The 17,357-nt window shown below is 38.1% G+C and overlaps 1 protein-coding gene across 2 annotated transcripts in view; it reads right to left on the bottom strand.

The window, feature by feature from the left end:
* The window catches only part of PCBD2 (pterin-4 alpha-carbinolamine dehydratase 2), a 696,436-nt gene that overhangs the window by 107,964 nt on the left and 571,115 nt on the right, over positions 1-17,357 (bottom strand). The window contains exons 3-4 of one of the 2 annotated variants that reach the window (XM_073620816.1): positions 14,603-14,683; positions 8,184-8,309 (exon numbers count right to left, since the gene is read on the bottom strand). In XM_073620816.1, the coding sequence (XP_073476917.1) occupies positions 8,217-8,309; positions 14,603-14,683 (174 nt within the window). In that variant the 3' untranslated portion in view covers positions 8,184-8,216. Of the gene's footprint in view, positions 1-8,183; positions 8,310-14,602; positions 14,684-17,357 lie in introns of those variants that run through there. The other variant, XM_073620815.1, reaches the window with a different exon arrangement.

The raw sequence follows: 17,357 nt of genomic DNA, 5'->3' as shown, positions 1-17,357 counted from the left end.
GGATCTTCTGCGTGCACCAGCTGTCACAATTCAAAAAGAACGCTGCCGTGTGGGCAGAGTCCCAGAGTCCTGTAAATCAATGAACTTCAACTACTGTCAGCCTTTGTTGCTGATGGCTTGCAGTTCTCAATTGACTACCAGGGTGCTGATGAGTGCTCTATGTAGTTCATTGATCTTCCTGTCATTCATTAACTGCCTGCCCATATCGAAGGTACAGGCAGAGAGCTACACAGTCTGCAGGAGCCTGGCTGATGGTTGTCTTGAAATCAGTTTTATCCACAGGTAAAATTAAAGGATACGTTCACCTTTAAAAAAAAAAATAATAACAAATGCACATTTTTTGCAAGTAAATAAAATGTGCATTTCTTTTTTTTGGAACCTGTAAAGCATCACACCCACAATCTGCTGATCATCGGTGCAATGCTTTACAGGCTCCTAAAAAAAAAAAAAAAATAAATGCACATTTTTCTTTACCTGCAAAAAATGTGCATTTATTATTATTTTTTTTTTAAAGGTGAACTTATCCTTTAATTTTACCTAAAAAAGTTTTGTCTATAGTTCGACTTTAAGATTAGTGCAAACCAGTATTCCATAATCCTTCCTTACGACTTATGCGCCTACTCAACAATACAGATATAACCACCAAGGTGTCCAAATTTCAGGAGGTTTCTCAGACTGATTTTTAGTAAACATGGTTAACTGTTCCATTAGTTCAAAATCGGAGACCCTATTACGCCAGTGTTCCAATTCAGAAGGTGTTTCAATAACTTGTTTTTATACCTTTTACAAGATAAGTGCATATCGTGCAAAAGATATGCGGCTGGCGAGTCTGCAAGGGACCGACCATTCGATTAGGTTTCTGATAGCAGATATGACTTCAGACCAAAAAGTGCTAATCACTGCACCATCCCAAAAGATGTGTAAAAGGGAACCTTCCACAGTTTGGAATAGGGGGGACACTTGAGAGTTGATCGCATATAAAATGTGTGGTGTTTTGTGCCATCTGAGGAGTATTTTCTAACCATTTTTTTGATATGTGTTCTCCAGAGAGGCTTTGTGAGCAAAGAAAAGAATTTTAGCTGATTGGACAGAAAATGTAACCTTTAAATCCTGTTCCCAGTTTGGCAAGAATCTTGGATCCCGCTGATGGTCTCTGGCTATCAACAAGTAGTAGTATTGCGATAACTCATGTTTAGTCGGCACCGTTTCATTGTAAATCCTCTCAAATGATGTTAAAGAACAAACCGTTTGATGTTCTGAAGGAAGGGCTCGCAAGCAGGAGCCTAACTGAAAGCAACAGAAGAAAAAATCCACGTCTGAGCCAAACGCAGCTTGTACAATTACAATAAACATAGGTTTATTTTGTCGCAAAAAATTACATAATCGAAATATTACTCTGGCATACAACTTACAGAATTGTGAGTCAGTGGAGCAGTGTGGTAATAAGTTAGAATTGAGAATTGCCAAGAGCAAACTAGGATGCGGCGAAAGGTAGGTAGATTTAAAAATGAGTTTAAACTGTGCCAAGAGTAGCCCTAACAAGTGGGTGGGTCGTAATGTGTCTAATACCTAGAGGATTCAGGCTCTGAAGTGCTGAATACATCAAATTTCTTGTCAAAAGAAGTTTATTGAGTATACAATGTTATAAAGATAAATAAAGTAAGTTTACAAGGATCTATAAAGTAAGCTCATTGTTTTACAGTAGGGTTTATATAGGTAAATATCATGAAATTTCAAATATTAAACATTGGGTTCACGTAAACCTAAATTAAAGATATATATCATTTCCTTAGTTACTTTTGTAGGTATTTAAATGATTTATACCTACTATACACATTGTTTACAAGTAGAGTGTAAATAGGTCAAATAAATTCTGATAATGAGCTTTAATCGTAAGGTGGAGAAAAGGAAAGAGAAAGAAGAAAAAGGGTTGAAAGGTAGAGGTATGGTCCACAAGGTTGTCTCGCTGGTCAGTTTATTATTCTTTTTAGTTCTCTTTGAAGCCTTAGAATGGGTGTCTCTGTAAGTCATTTAATCTGTTACCATGGCAACAGGACAGAGTCATTGAAGTTTGACAGGAACTGTTGTTTTATCCAAGGATGCCAAAGTTTTTCAAATTTTGGAATTTGATTTTGATCGATGGCTACCATCTTAGCATGGGACATTGTATTATTCATTCTGTGAATTGTTTCTGCTAGTACAAATGTAGGAGATTTCCATGCCTTGGCCACTGTTTGTTTTGCAGCCGTTATTAGTTGGATCATAAGTTTGAATTGAGAGAGTGTTAACCATTCCGGTTTTAGATTAAGTAAAGTTAAATATGGATCTGGTTGTATTATTTTTTTAAATATTTTAGATGCAATCACGAAGACTTCCTTCCAGAAGGTTTGGATTACTGGGCACGTCCACCATATGTGTAAATATGTGCCTATTTCTGGGCATCCTCGAAAACAAAGAGCTGAGGTATTAGGTGAATATTTTGCCACTCTAGCGGGTACAAGGTACCAGCGAGTTAGGACTTTATAATTTGTCTCCAGTGCTAAGATGTTGGGTGAAGATGACTTAGATGTGAGCCATATGTTAGACCAGTCCGTGTCTTCTAAAGTTCGTCCCAGGTCCTCCTCCCACCTCTGAACATAAGAGGGTCTATTAAGATTTGCTATTCCATATAATTGATTATAAAGTGATGAAATTGTACCTTTAGCAAATGGATCTTTTGTACAGATTGATTCAAAAATGGATAATTGGGATAATGGTGTATCCCCCTTTAGGAATGGTGTATAGAAATTTTTGATTTGGAGATATCTAAATATCTCAGAGTTTGGTAGATCATATTTTTCTTTAAGCGATGGGAATGAAAGGAATGATTTAGATGCTATGAAGTCATTTAGTGTCTGAATGCCTGATGTTGTCCAAGCTTTAAAAGAATTTGGGTAGATCCATGCCGGATAAAAGGCCGGATTTCTGATAAAAGAAAGGAGAGGATTGTGTGGAGATTGTAACTGATATTTGGTTTTTAGTTTATCCCAGAGAGATAAGAAGTGTTTAGTTATGGGATTATGAATTTTAAAGCGGTCTTTAGGATCAAGCCATAATAAATTTGATATTAATAGAGGGTCATTTTCTGAAGCCTCTATAAATACCCATAATGGGATTTCCTGTTTTGCATGGTATTTGGACAGACTGGCCAAATGTGCTGCTCTGTAGTAGTTAGTAAAATTAGGGTATCCCAGGCCTCCTTTATTTTTGGGAAGATGTAGTGTGTGTATAGGTATACGTGGTTTAGAAGAGCCCCATATAAACGAAGTTGCTCTTTTTTGTACTATTCTCAAAAAATAGGAAGGAATTGGAATAGGGAGGACTCTGAATAGATAAAGCAATTTGGGTAGAATAGTCATTTTGATTGCATTAATCTTCCCTATCCAGGATAAAGGAAGTTGCGACCATTGTTTTATTAGATTTGTGATCTGTCTTAATACAGGAGGATAATTGGTTGAGAATAAGTCAGAATGAGATGCTGTTAAATGAATTCCAAGATATGGGATTGATTTTTCTGCCCATGTGAATGGGAGTGCAGCCCTAGCCGGGATCAATTCCATGTTTGTGAGTGAAATATTAAGCACTAGGCATTTCTTAGGATTAATCATAAGGCCGGATAGGGCTGCAAATCCATCAAGAGCTGGTATTAAGTTAGGACCAGAGACCTGTGGTGATGATAGAAAAAGTAATATATCATCTGCAAATATACATAATTTGTGTGTAATACCTCCTACTTCAATGCCAGTTATATTTTGGTTTGTTCTGATGTATTGGGCCATGGGTTCGAGTATAAGGGCAAATAATAAGGGAGATAATGGGCAACCCTGTCGGGTACCTCTTTCGATATTAAAGGCTTCAGATTTGTATCCAGCATATTTTATATAGGCTTTGGGTTTATTATATAATGCTTTGATCCATGTTAAAAAGTGGGGTCCAAAACCCCATTTTTCTAATGAATATTGCATATATTGCCAGGATACTGTGTCAAATGCCCTCTTAATATCGAGAGATAGAAAACATAAAGGGATTTTCCGTTTTTTAGCAATATGTGCCAATAACACTGCCCTGCGTATATTATCGCCTGCCTGTCTATTTGGCATGAAGTCTACTTGATCTCTATGTATTAATTTTCCTATAATGCTATTGAGGCGTTTTGCTATTATTTTTGCTAATAATTTAATATCGAGGTTTAACAGAGAGATAGGCCGATAATTCACACAGGAAGTATCATCAGAAAGGGGTTTTGGGATCATACAAACAATTGCCATTAGTGTTTCTTGCCGAAAAGAATGTCCATCTAGAAGTTTGTTAAAAGTTTCAGTGAGAATGGGAGAGAGTATTTCTGAGAATGTTTTATAGTATAAAGCCGAGTAGCCGTCTGGGCCTGGTCTTTTGTTAAGTTTTAGGTCTTTTATGGCGTTAGCAACTTCATCTATAGTTATAGGCTCATCCAAACTGCTTTTTTGATTCTGAGATAACTCAGGTAAGGTTATTTTTGAGAAGAAGGATTCAGCCTCTGTAGGATTAAATTCATTGTTTGTCTTGTATAAAGTTGCGAGATGTGAGTGAAATTTATGGACTATTTTAACTGGATTACAAGTGTAAACATTTTTTGATCATTTCAAACGTATTGGTTTGAAAGATTTGTTAGTTGAATTTAATGCCCGAGCCAAATATGTACCTGGTTTGTTTGTATTCATGTAGAAATTGTGTTTGGAGCGTTTGAGGGATTTATCAACTGAAATAGATCGTATTCCAATCTAGATTTTTCCAGATGAGATTTTGTACTCTGAGATGGATTATCTTGAAATGATATGTAGGCTGCATTAAAATTGAGTTCTAGTTTTTTTGCTAGATTTTTGCGTTCCCGTTTAAATAGTGCCATTTGTCTTTGTATTGTACCACGCAAGACAGGCTTATGAGCTTCCCACAGTGTTATTGGGGAGATGTCTGTTGTATTATTAATTGATATGTATTCCTTTAAAGCTTGTTCAATGGCCATCTGATGTAGTGGGTGTTTGAGCATTATGTCCGGTAAGTACCACGTTGGGTCATGCGCTTTTGGTATGGCTGAGGCTATAGTAGTGTATACTGCATTATGGTCAGACCACGGAATCGGAATTATATCTGATGCAATAATTTCTGGTATCATTCCTATTGTTAGAAAAATATGATCTATTCTGGTGAAGGTTTGATGAGGGTGCGAGAAATAAGTGAATTTCTTTTTCATTGGGTTACTTTCTCTCCATGAATCTACCAGATTGTATTTGGAAAGAAGTTGAGAAAAAGGTAATCTAGAGGTTATTTTGGATGGTGTAAAAGGTGATTTATCTAGAAATGGGAGGAGGACCTGGTTCGAATCCCCACACATTATCACTGTTCCTATTTTGTGTGTATTAATCACTTGTAATATATGTGAGAGGAATGTTGTAGGTTGTTTGTTAGGAGCGTAGTAGGAAATCACCGTGATTGCTGTATCCATTATATAACCCATGAGTATCAGGTATCTACCTTCTGGGTCTTTAATTTCTGATGATAAGGTGAATGGTGTGGATCGGTGAAATGCAATTAGAGTTCCCCTTTGCTTGGTACAGGCAGAAGCCGTGTAAATTTGTTGATAAAAAGGAGAAATATATTTTGGAGTAGAATCTTTGGTGAAGTGTGTTTCTTGGAGGCATACTATGTGAGCCTTCTTGTTATGGAAAGTACGGAAGGCTTTGGTCCTTTTTTGAGGGACATTTATTCCCTGAACATTCAGGGAAAGTATATTCAGTGGTGCCATGGCAATAGATCAAATAGTTTTGACTTACTTTTTGTTATGCAGAGCTGACTGCGCAGATCAACCTGTGTGGACTGAAGAGATGAATAGATAGAAAAGAAACCAGTGAATTTTGGAGTAAAGAATAAATAAAAAACATATGAGATTAGATGATTCATTGTATAAATTATTTTTTGCAAGTAATCACAATTTACCCGTGAAAGAGAATAAATATCTCTCTCAGGGGAATAAGTGCCTTCGTCACACTCCCACATAATATGGTTGGGAGAATGAGGAGGGCTAATGGGGGTACACGGATCTTCCGCTTACAGGAGAGAAGTGCTATGTCAAAAGACATCAAAATGATGTTTCATTAATTGGAGTGCAGAATATAGTTTTTGTTGAAATTATTTATTCCAGGGTGGTTGTATATGGTTAGTCTTGCCCTAGGCTAAATAATTCAGTTAGAAAGGTACTGTTAATAACTTTGGTATTGATGAAGATAGTTTGAATTATTTTGGGATTTTAACCCTTTTAGAGTAAACAATTACATATTTTATTCATATGTAACTGTTTAGATATGTTAACTCATAAAATTGAGGTTGTATTGCTTCAGATTAGAATAAACAAAAACATAATTCTAGGAACTAGTTAGGTAATAATATATTTGTTTTAAGAAAAGAAAGAAAAAGCTTCCATTACTTCTGGATTATTGAACATATTTGTCCTAAAAAGTAATAAATCTATTGTTATTACCTGATAATATATAACTGAACATGAATTTCCTTATTTCACTTATATATTCTAAGGCTATATGAATCAGAAGTAATAAGAAATATAACTGGAATGTAACATGATCCCACACAGTGTGTGACTATCAGAATGCAGTTACATTCAGTTATAAATATAGTTATTTTATAGAGAACCATCTCTTAGTATAATAAATGAAGAGATATTAGGAATTAGGATGTCAGTCCATTGAATCTTCTTGGTCCATGGATGATGTGGCATAACGGCCTCTTTTGTGAGAATGATGATTCCCATTTTGTTCTGAAATTTTCTGGGTGCTGCCTGAAGGTGAAGATGATGCCATTCTTCTGCGTGTGGGAGAGTTGCTGCTTGTGGGTTCTGTCAGATTTAATTTTAAAAGGGTTTGTTGTAGTTCATCTGCTGATCTGCTTCTGTAAATTGTACCTTGGTAATTAAATCTGACTGAAAAGGGGAAGCCCCATTGATACATAATGTTGTGGCGTTGCAGTTCCATTAGTTGGGGTTTCATGGATTGTCTTTTAGTAATAGTAAGTTGGGATAGGTCAGCAAAAATTTGATAATTGTGTCCTTGAAAATTAAGTTCCTTTTTTTCTCTTGCAGCAATTAGTATTTGTTCTTTCGTTCTGTAATAATGAAATTTTGTGATTATATCACGTGGGGGTCCATCTTTCTTTTTGGCTGTGAGGGCTCTGTGTACTCTGTCCAGTTCTAAACGTTCAATAGGGATATCTGGCTTTAGTTCTTGTAATAGAGCAGTAATAGTAGATTGCAGGTCTGTCACAGTTTCAGGTATTCCCCTTATGCGCAAGTTTGAACGTCTGGCTCTATTTTCGTAATCTTCGAGCTTAGTTTGAAGTATTAAATTCTCTTCTTTTAATTGTTTCAATTCTGTTATATTTACTTGGGTTGTAATTTCAATTTCATCCATTTTTATTTCTAGGGCTGCGGTGCGGTTTCCCAGCTCTCTTATTTCTTTGGTTAGGCTTTTTGTTATTTGGTCTGAGGTTTGTTTTAAAGCCTTATGAAGCATCTTTTCAAATTGTAATAATATTACTGGGGATACTGAGGAGGCTTGTGGAGAAGTTTGTGAGAGGATTTGTTCTGTATCTGACTCAAATGGAGAGTCTTGCTGTGACATTTTCTGTCTGTGAGAGCGCCCTGATGCTGTATCTTGTGAGGTGACTGGAGCTGCTTCAGCTGCAGTGAGTGCCTGTGAGCTCTTTGTGAGGTGATTTTTATTTCTGCCACGGTTTCCTCCCAGTACCATATTTCCTGCCCAAACTTTCACAGTTTGTTCCCTGGGGCAAAAAGGTTCAAATGGATACCTTTTGAGCCTGCAGGCTCCGCTTTGTCCTTCTCTTCTCTCCTCAGCGGTGTGGAGCTCTAACAATGCATGTCTGCTCCGCTAGGCTCCGCCTCCTGCCCCCCCGAATACATCAAATTTCAATTGTTCATATAAACGCTAATCAAACAAAAAGTCTGCATAGAGAACTGTGAACAATAAGCAACAATAAGCCACTGCATTTTGAACATGCCAGGTGCTCTTTGCATTATAATTTTGCGTAAAGCAAATAATATCTATGCAAAGTATAGATACAAAACAAGTACAAATCTATTTCAAGTTTGAAAAAATACAGTTTATTGTTTGTTAATAAGTTACAGCTTTTTCGATAAACTGAGCAAGCTTCACATCTTTTTTGGTCAACTTTCCACAGTCATGAGTCGTTAGAGTTATCTGAACCTGTATGGATAAAGCACACAAATCTGAATCAGCATTTCTGTATAACATAGCAGTTAAAAACACATTGGGGTTGATTTATTGAAGGAGTAGAACAAGTTCCCTTAGCTTAAAAGATGATACAAAGCTGGAATGTCTGTATTCATCCAATCATATGCAAACAAATATACTGTTTAATCTTTTCTTTTTTTTGCATGTGATTGGATAACTTAGTTTTACCTATCTCCCTTTCATTTACTAAGCTAAGTAAACATTTTCTTTTCCAAATGAACATCCTCTACTCTGGCCTTTCTCAACCTTTTGTTTTTATCACCTTTCAGTCTCAGGGTGCCCTCTAAGAGCCCTTTCACACTGGGGCGGCGTTGGCGGTAAAAGGCCACTATTATTAGCGGCGTTTTACCGTTGGTATGTGGCCAATAGCGGGGGGTTTCACCCCCCCGCTAGCGGCCGAGAAAGGGTTAAATACAACCGCAAAGTGCCTCTGCAGAGGCACTTTGTCGGCGGTATAGCCGCGCCGTCCCATTGATTTCAATGGGCAGGAGCGGTAAAGGAGCGGTATACACACCGCTCCTTCACCGCTCCGAAGATGCTGCTGGCAGGACTTTTTTTACCGTCCTGCCAGCACATCGCTCCAGTGTGAAAGCCCTCGGGGCTTTCACACTGGAATGAAAGTAGCGGCACTTTCGGGTCGGTTTGCAGGCGCTATTATTAGCGCAATAGCCCCTGCAAACCGCCCCAGTGTGAAAGGGCTCTTATAGTTGCAATATCTAAAGCTCTCAGTACATTACTGTGATGGTCACTGGTCTGTGTTTTTATTTCTGAGTGACATATGAACTGCAGATTCAACGCCTCATAACAAAGGTATCATGCCAGTTTGCAATATAGGAAAAACTGGTGTATGGGGTGTGATCTGTCTGCTGGTAACCTGGAAGACCACTCACATGCTTGTCTCTGCCTATGCAGTGAACACATCACTTATGTAGAGTCTGCATATAGGGAACAGTAGCTCATTTCCCTGCCTATATACCTGGCTACTAACTTTGGCAAATGCAGAGCTAACAATTTTACTCCTTTCCAGGGAGCCAGGGCAAGCAGCTCTGCTGCTCTCTAAGCCAGGTCTGGTGCAGATACGATATAGAAAAGGAGCATGTTGCTCCTAATAACAAAGACCTTATGTCCCCTTTGGTAATATGAAGCAGGATTTGCTTTTATGCCTGTCACTTCTTGTTATTTTCCCTATTTGTGAGCAATTGTGTGTCAGTGCCCCCCTCCACCACAGTGTGTGTAAATATATTAATATACACACACGCGCACACAACACAGGTGCATCTCAAAAAATTTGAATATCATCAAAAAGTTAATTTCAGTAATTCAAAAAGTGAAACTCATATGTTATATAGATTTTTTACACACAGAGTGATATATTTCAAGCATTTCTTTCTTTTAATTTTGATGATTATGATCACTTACAGCTAGTGAAAACCCAAAATTCAGTATCTCAGAAAATTAGATTATTAGATAAGACCAATAAAAAAAAAGGATTTTTAATACAGAAATGTTGGCTTACTGAAAAGTATGTTCATAGCATGCACTCAGTACTTGGTAGGGGATCCTTTGCATTAATTACTGCATCAGTGCGGCGTGACATTGGGACAGTCAACCTGCAGCACTGCTGTGGTGTTATGGAAGCCCAGGTTGCTTTGATAGAGGCCTTCAGCTGGTTAGCATTGTTGGCCAAACAAACACAGTGATACCATGATCATTAAACCAGGTGTGGGCAGGTGCCAAGTCATACTGGAAAATAATATCAGCTTCTCCATAAATCTGGTCAGCAGAGGGAATCATGAGGTGCTCTAAAATTTCCTGACAGAGGACTGCGCTGCCTTTGTACTTGATAAAACACAGTGGACCAACACCAGCAGATGACATGGCTCCCCAAATCATCACTGACTGTGGAAACTTTACACTGGACCTCATGCAACTTGGATTCTGTGCCTCTCCACTCTTTCTCCAGACTCTGGGACCTTGATTTCCAGATGAAATGCAAAATTTACTTTCTTTCAAAAAGAAGACTTTGGACCACTGAGCAACAGTCCAGTCCTTTTTCTGCTTAGCCCAGGTAGGACGCTTCTGATGTTGTCTCTGGTTCAGGAGTGGCTTGACAAAAGGGATGCGACAGTTGTAGCCCATGTCCTGGATACGTCTGTGTGTGGTGGCTCTTGAAGTACTGACACCAACCATAGTCCACTCCTTGTGAATCTCCCCCCAAATTCATGAATGGCATTTGCTTCACAATTCTCTCAAGGCTGCAGTTATCCTTGTTGCTTGTGCACCTTTTTCTACCACACTTTTTCCTTCCACTTCTGTTACCATTAATATACTTGAATACAGCACTCTGTGAAAAGCCACCTTCTTTAGCAATGACCTTTTCTGACTTCCCCCCTTGTGGAGGGTGTCAATGATTGTCTTCTGGACAACTGTCAAATCAGCAGTCTTCCCCATGTTTGTGTAACCTACTGAACTAGACTAGATAGACCATTTAAAGGCTCAGGAAACTTTTACAGGTGTTTTGAGTTAATTAGCTGATTACAGTGCGACACCATGAGTCTTCAAATTTGAACTTTTTCAAATTTCCTGAGATACTGAATTTTGGGTTTTCACTAGCTGTAAGCTATAATCAAAGTGTATATATACAGTATCTCACAAAAGTGAGTACACTCCTAACATTTTTGTAAATATTTTATTATATCTTTTCATGTGAAAACACTGAAGAAATTACACTTTGCTGCAAAGAGTGTACAGCTTGTATAACAGTGTAACTTTGCTGTCCCCTCAACACACAGCCATTAATGTCAAAAACCACTACCCAAACAAAATGTATGTCCTTTTTTCCCACAAATAGAGATTTTAGTGGCATTTGATCACCTCTGTGTTTTTTATTTTTAGCGCTATAAACAAAAAAAGACCGGCAATTTTGAAAAAAGAACAAACTTTTTTTTGCTTTTTACTATAATAAATATGCAAAAGAAAAAAAAGTAAAAAAAAACAAATTTCTTCATCAGTTTAGTCCAATTTGTATTCTTCTACATATTTTTAGTAAAAAAAAGAAAAAAAATCGCAACAAGCGTATATTGATTGGTTTGCGCAAAAGTTATAGCATCTACAAAATAGGGGATTGATTTAAAGCATTTTTTTATTATCATTTTTTTTTTTACTAGTAATGGCGGTGATCAGTGATTTTTAGTGGGACTGCAACATTGTGGCTGACAGAACTTTTGACACTTTTTTGGGACCAGTGACATTTATAGAGCAATCAGTGCTATAAAAATGCACTGATCACTGTATAAATGACACTGGCAGGGAAAAGGTTAACACTAGGGGGCAATCAAGGAGATAAATGTGTTCCCTGGGAGGTGTTTCTAACTGTGGGGGGAGTGGACTGACAGGGAGTACAGAAAGATCACTGTTCCTAATCACTAGGAATAGACGATCACTCTGTACTCCCCTGACTGAACAGGGATCTGTTTGTTTACATTGGCAGATCCCTGTTCTGGCCCTCGCGGAGTGAGGAGTGATCGCGGGTGGCTGGCAGACATTGCACCCGCCAGCCACACGCATCAGCGCAGCGAGCGCGCGCCCACTGCATCTATTGCATGAAGTGACGTACACCTATGGCGATTTGCGCAATAGAGCCCCCCTTTGCAGTATAACTGCGGCAGCTGGACGGCAAGCGGTTAAAAACTACACTTTGTATTTACTATTAAAAACGTGTTTGATGAGCTCAATCATTTAGGTGCGACAAAAAAAAAAATCAGGAAGGGGCAAATAGTGCTTACAGTTTTACTTTTTTTGATGAAAACTTCAGTTCAGTTAAACAATTTTTTATAGTGTGTACTCAACCATCATTTTCTGGGACTACCCAGAAATTCTGCATTCTCTGCCTTTCTGTTTTTACAGCAGTATTCTGGTTTTAGACAAGATTTTGAAAAAGGTGCTCCCCTGCTTCTTGTTATTGTTTTCCACACAACAACAACATACTTTATAACATGCAGTTTGTCACATGGTGCATGACATCTGTGGCAATGACCTCTGGTTCACGCAATTGTACATTTTATTTTTAGTGAAGTACTTTTAACTGCTTGCTGACCAGCCGCCGTCATTTTACTGTGGCAGGTCGGCACGATCCAGCGAGCCGCCGTAGCTATATGTCGGCTCGTGGGATCGGGATAGCAGGTGCGCGCGCCACTGGAGGCAACCGCTGCACAGTGGGGGTGCCGATGCTCATGGCCGACAGTCGCAATGACCGCCTGCCACAATCGATTGTGGGCATGAGAGGCAGAACAGGGACGTGTGTGTGTAAACACACAAATCCCTGTTCTGGGAGGCGTGACAGATTGTTCCTATTAGCTAGGAACCACGATCCATCACTTCCTTTAGGTCAGTCCCCTCCCCCTACAGTTAGAAACCCACATAGGGAACACAGTTAACCCCCTTGATCGCCCCTTAGTGTTAACCTCTTCCCTGCCAGTGACATTTTTTCAGTAATCAGTGCATTTTTATAGCACTGATCGCTGTATAAATGCCAATGGTCCCAAAAATGTGTCAAAAGTGTCCAATGTGTCCGCCATAATGTCGCAGTCCCAAAAAAAAAAAAAATTGCAGATCGCCGCCATTACTAGTAAAAAAAAATAATAATAAAAATTTTATAAATCTATCCCCTAGTTTGTAGATGTTATAACTTTTGCGCACACCAATTAATATACGCTTATTGCGATTTTTTTTACCAAAAATATGTAGACAAATACATATTTATTATAGCAAAAAGTACAAAATATTGTGCTTTTTTTCAAAATTGTCACTCTTTTTTTGTTTATAGCCCAAAAAATAAAAACTGCAGAGGCGATCAAATGCAACCAAAAGAAAGCTCTATTTGTGTTAAAGAAAAGGACATTTTGTTTGGGTGCAGCGGGGCACGACCGTGCAATTGTCAATTCAAGCGACACAGTGCCGAATCGCATAAAATGGCCCGGTCATTCAGCAGCCAAATCTTCCGGGGCTGAAGTGGTTAAAGAGTGCTACATGACTACAGAAATGAAGGTATATAGTGTTCCTTTTTGGGACTGCCCAGGTACTTATGGTAGAGAAGGAACTTTAGCATTACTCTTAATGCGTTGATATCTCAGCATTCACATTACAGAAATGTTAAAGCGGAGGTCCCAGTGATTGTCACAGTTAATCTAACTGAATCCAGCATATGCTGTACATGTAATCTTTGTTGTTATTTAGTTGTTAGTCTAATAACTGTAGCCTCTGAGACATGCAAGCTCCCATCTTCATTGTGGGCATGAAGCCCTCTAGGAGATTCTTCCGGGTACGATGCTGCTGGCTAACCAGCATGCACCTCCCCATCTTACACCTGCACACTGTGTACAAAGCACGGCTCACTCGTTGCATTGCAGGTTGCCATAGCGGCGGCAGAGGAAGTTCCCACCCCATTGTTATGGCAACCTGTCAATCAAATAGAAAACCCGGAAGAAAGCATGCATTCCACGCTGCTCCTGGGATTGATGACACATATATCCCAGGAGCCAATGAGCATCAGGATATGACATACCTTGCCGCATGGAGGGACAAAAGAAATTAAGATTTATATTCATCTTACAGGTATAGGCTTTAAAAAATATATATTCATTGTAATGCGATCAGCGGCGGCCAAAGTTAAAAAATAGGGTGGAACTCCACTTTAACAGAAAATGTGTAATTTTTAAAATGTATAAAATTGATCAGAAGGGGATTTTTTTTTCCTGAAAGAAATAAACTGGCATTTAACTCCAAGTACTTCTAGTACCGCTAGATTTAAGGTGGCGAACAGTATGTTATACTGTAACTGTAAACCAAAATTTAAACACCAAGTATTTTTGACAATTGATACTACCCAGCATTTCAACTCGCCAGTAAAAGTACTGGCGAGTTGAAATGTTATAGAAGCAGAGGCTTTGCTGATCTTCAAAAACACTGTGCCACTGTATCTACTGCTATAAGTTGTTCCTGTGCTACAGTGTACAACTAAATATACTAATAGTACAGAGGTGACAAATCCATCCTGACAGATGACAATGATTACTATTCCATAATCTTTCAGAGTGGCAGCACAGAATCTTGTAAGTCTGAACATAGCAAGTCTTAGCAGGAAGCCTTATTCCCATCTGAGCAACAAAACCCAGTAAAGTGATACCTTGAAAAAATGCAACATTGGTTTAACACTAAGGTGATGGAATATAAATGTAATGAATTACCTTGTTGTACACATTAAACCATTCTGGGTGGTGATTCATTTTCTCTGCTTGCAGGGCCACACGAGTCATAAATCCAAAGGCCTATAGAAAAAGAAACAAAAATAGTACGGACATTAGGCTAACATTGAGCCACTGTTAATGGCAGAATTTCTGCTTGTAGAAGTGACATGTACAGTTTTTTTTCCACTGCGCTCAAGAGAGACATTTTGAACTGTGAATACAGTTATGCAATCTCTCTGTAAATGCCCTCCGGTGCTGAAGGTTAGTGTAAAATAAATACATCTCCCAGACAGTGCTGAAAGGCTTTAAAGCAATATTTATTATATTTATGACTTTCTGCATTATTATATTTACAAGGCATTCACCATCTTTTTAAAAATACACACTATCTGGATGACATGCAGCTTGCTGTTATAAACAATTCCCAAATTTTTATTTTCTTTTAGAGCATGCTGTGTTTGCCTTTTTCATCCTTGCTTGCATTTGAGCACTGCAAATCTTCCTCCACTCCCTTTGTAGCCTTTGCCTAGATGTGTGAACATCAACTACCCATGACTGCTCAAAACCAGCTTTCGGGAAGATGACAATGGCAAAATTAGTCTGCAAATTAAACTTCAGCACAGGAAATTCTTGTCTGCACCAGAAGCAAATGTGACAGGTTAACAACTTACTAACTCTCCACCAGCAGCGCAGACAGATATGAAAAATGTTTGAAGTTAAGTAGGAGAACACTAGAATCTCTGTCAATTTTTTCTTTTGTTGTAGATTTCCCTGCTGAAGAATTTCCATCATATCCTGTCTGGTAAGTTTGATCTCAGAATAGATATATAATGATTGGAGGGGATATTATCTGCTTGCATAGGCCAACATCCCAAAATTGTAAGAAAACACTATTTCCCCCTTGAGGCGATGGGACTTTGAAGGCACACAAACTTGTACAAGAGTATTATAAAAGTATTAAAGTTTTAACTGTATCAAAATTAACATACAGTAGAAAACAATGAAAAAAAGAGGGTGGAATAATAGAATAGAAAGTGGGGGGACATTTCTAATGGAACCCCCGGAGAGCAGCAAAACTTGACATGGTTTGTAACCCTTCCCCACTCTATCCAAAATAAAGAATACAAACTTTGCCTGTATATACATTTAAATCTTAAATACTATTTTAGTTATGTTGGTTTATATCAATTTGAATGTTTGTCAATGTTATGTAAATATTGTGTAAATATATGTAATATATTTTTAAGCACTTTGTCTACATTCTCCTTTAGGATTAAGTGATGAGATTCAAAAGTAGTGTAGATCACATCCACTTTTGTAGCATTGTAACTTTGATGAGCTGTGGGTTTGTGGGGGTTGAGATAATGTTAGGCATCCAGGACACCGATGACGCCAACGCCTTTTCTTGTTCAGAGACATCTTCTATGTTAATATGGTAATGTTTCTAGGCAGCCAGGATCCTAGGTGTGGTTGATTCTAGCTTCAGGAGAATTTGTGTATAAAGAGCTTGGACTTTTTAGGCACGACAAAACAGGGTGTACAAAAAATATATTTTTATTTGTATTATATAAACATAGAAAAAACATATATTAAAATCCACATCGATAAATCAACCAATTGATAAATAATTGCAACCGTATATAACCTCAACTACATGGAATCTAGGAGGAGATAAAAATGTTCCATAGTAAAAGTAGATCCCAGAGTGCGGTTATATTGCAGTGAAGCGATGTAAACTTGATCGTGCTCATGCTGATTCTAGCTTCAGGCACTTGCATTTACGCAGGGTTATGTTGCGTTTAAGCTAATATTCTGATGTTTAGTAGTTTAGGCGCCTCTTATGGGCAGCAGGGCTATTCTAACCTCATTATTAGCATATAGCCATGGGAAAAAGTGAGCAACATATTTGAACAGGCAAACAAACCCGATCTTTATTCAACAGTCCCTACAAATAAAGGTTATATACTTCAACAAATGACGCATAAAATTGACATGGTGTATTCAAATCTCTGCAGCATAAAAGTAATAGAGAGGTCATACAGGTTAAGGTGTTACTAATAGGCCAAGTTTGCGCTGTGTTGGGCGGGTTGCGCCCATACTTCCCTGACACAGTTTGCTCCCATAGGGGGTGTCGGGGGCAGGGGGCCTGCTCGATGTCAATACAGCACTACTACTATAACTCCTACTATATGCATACTATCACCTGAAATTACCCAACAAGTACTATTATTGAGATTTAAAAAACAACTGACGGTGCTCTTGCTTTTTGTGTATTGTAAACATTGAGTTTTTATTCTGTTACACTATGTGTTATGTATTCCTTTTTGATCTTTATTTTTTTGTTTTTTTCCCTCTATGTCTTTATAAAAAATCAATAAAAAACTATTGAAATTAAAATTGACATGGTGTAATTGTCCTCGTAATCCTAAGTAATAAGAATACAGATTGGAAACTTGGAAAAATTAGGTATATCCCTACATTTACCACCATGTCAAAACCATGAAATTAGAATCAGGTGATGCAGATTTGGTGCCAATGATTAGAACCTCTTTAGGGTGTATGTAGGCAGAACCTGTCTTATTTAAATCTCAGGTATCTAGAGCTTTATGTTTTCCTTGCTACTGACATGCCACGATCAAATAAGTTCTCTATGTCCCACAGAAAGAAGGGTCTTGTTGCCTATGAGTCTGACAAGAATTTAAAAAATATTTTACTTGGCAATTGTTTCACTGAAAGGAAAAAAATCTACAGGTGA

Source organism: Aquarana catesbeiana, linkage group LG03 (assembly GCF_042186555.1).
Source record: "Aquarana catesbeiana isolate 2022-GZ linkage group LG03, ASM4218655v1, whole genome shotgun sequence".
NCBI classification, from domain to species: Eukaryota; Metazoa; Chordata; class Amphibia; order Anura; family Ranidae; genus Aquarana; species Aquarana catesbeiana.
Note: the sequence above shows the minus strand (reverse complement) of the source record. Positions and strands in the feature narration are given on the sequence as shown.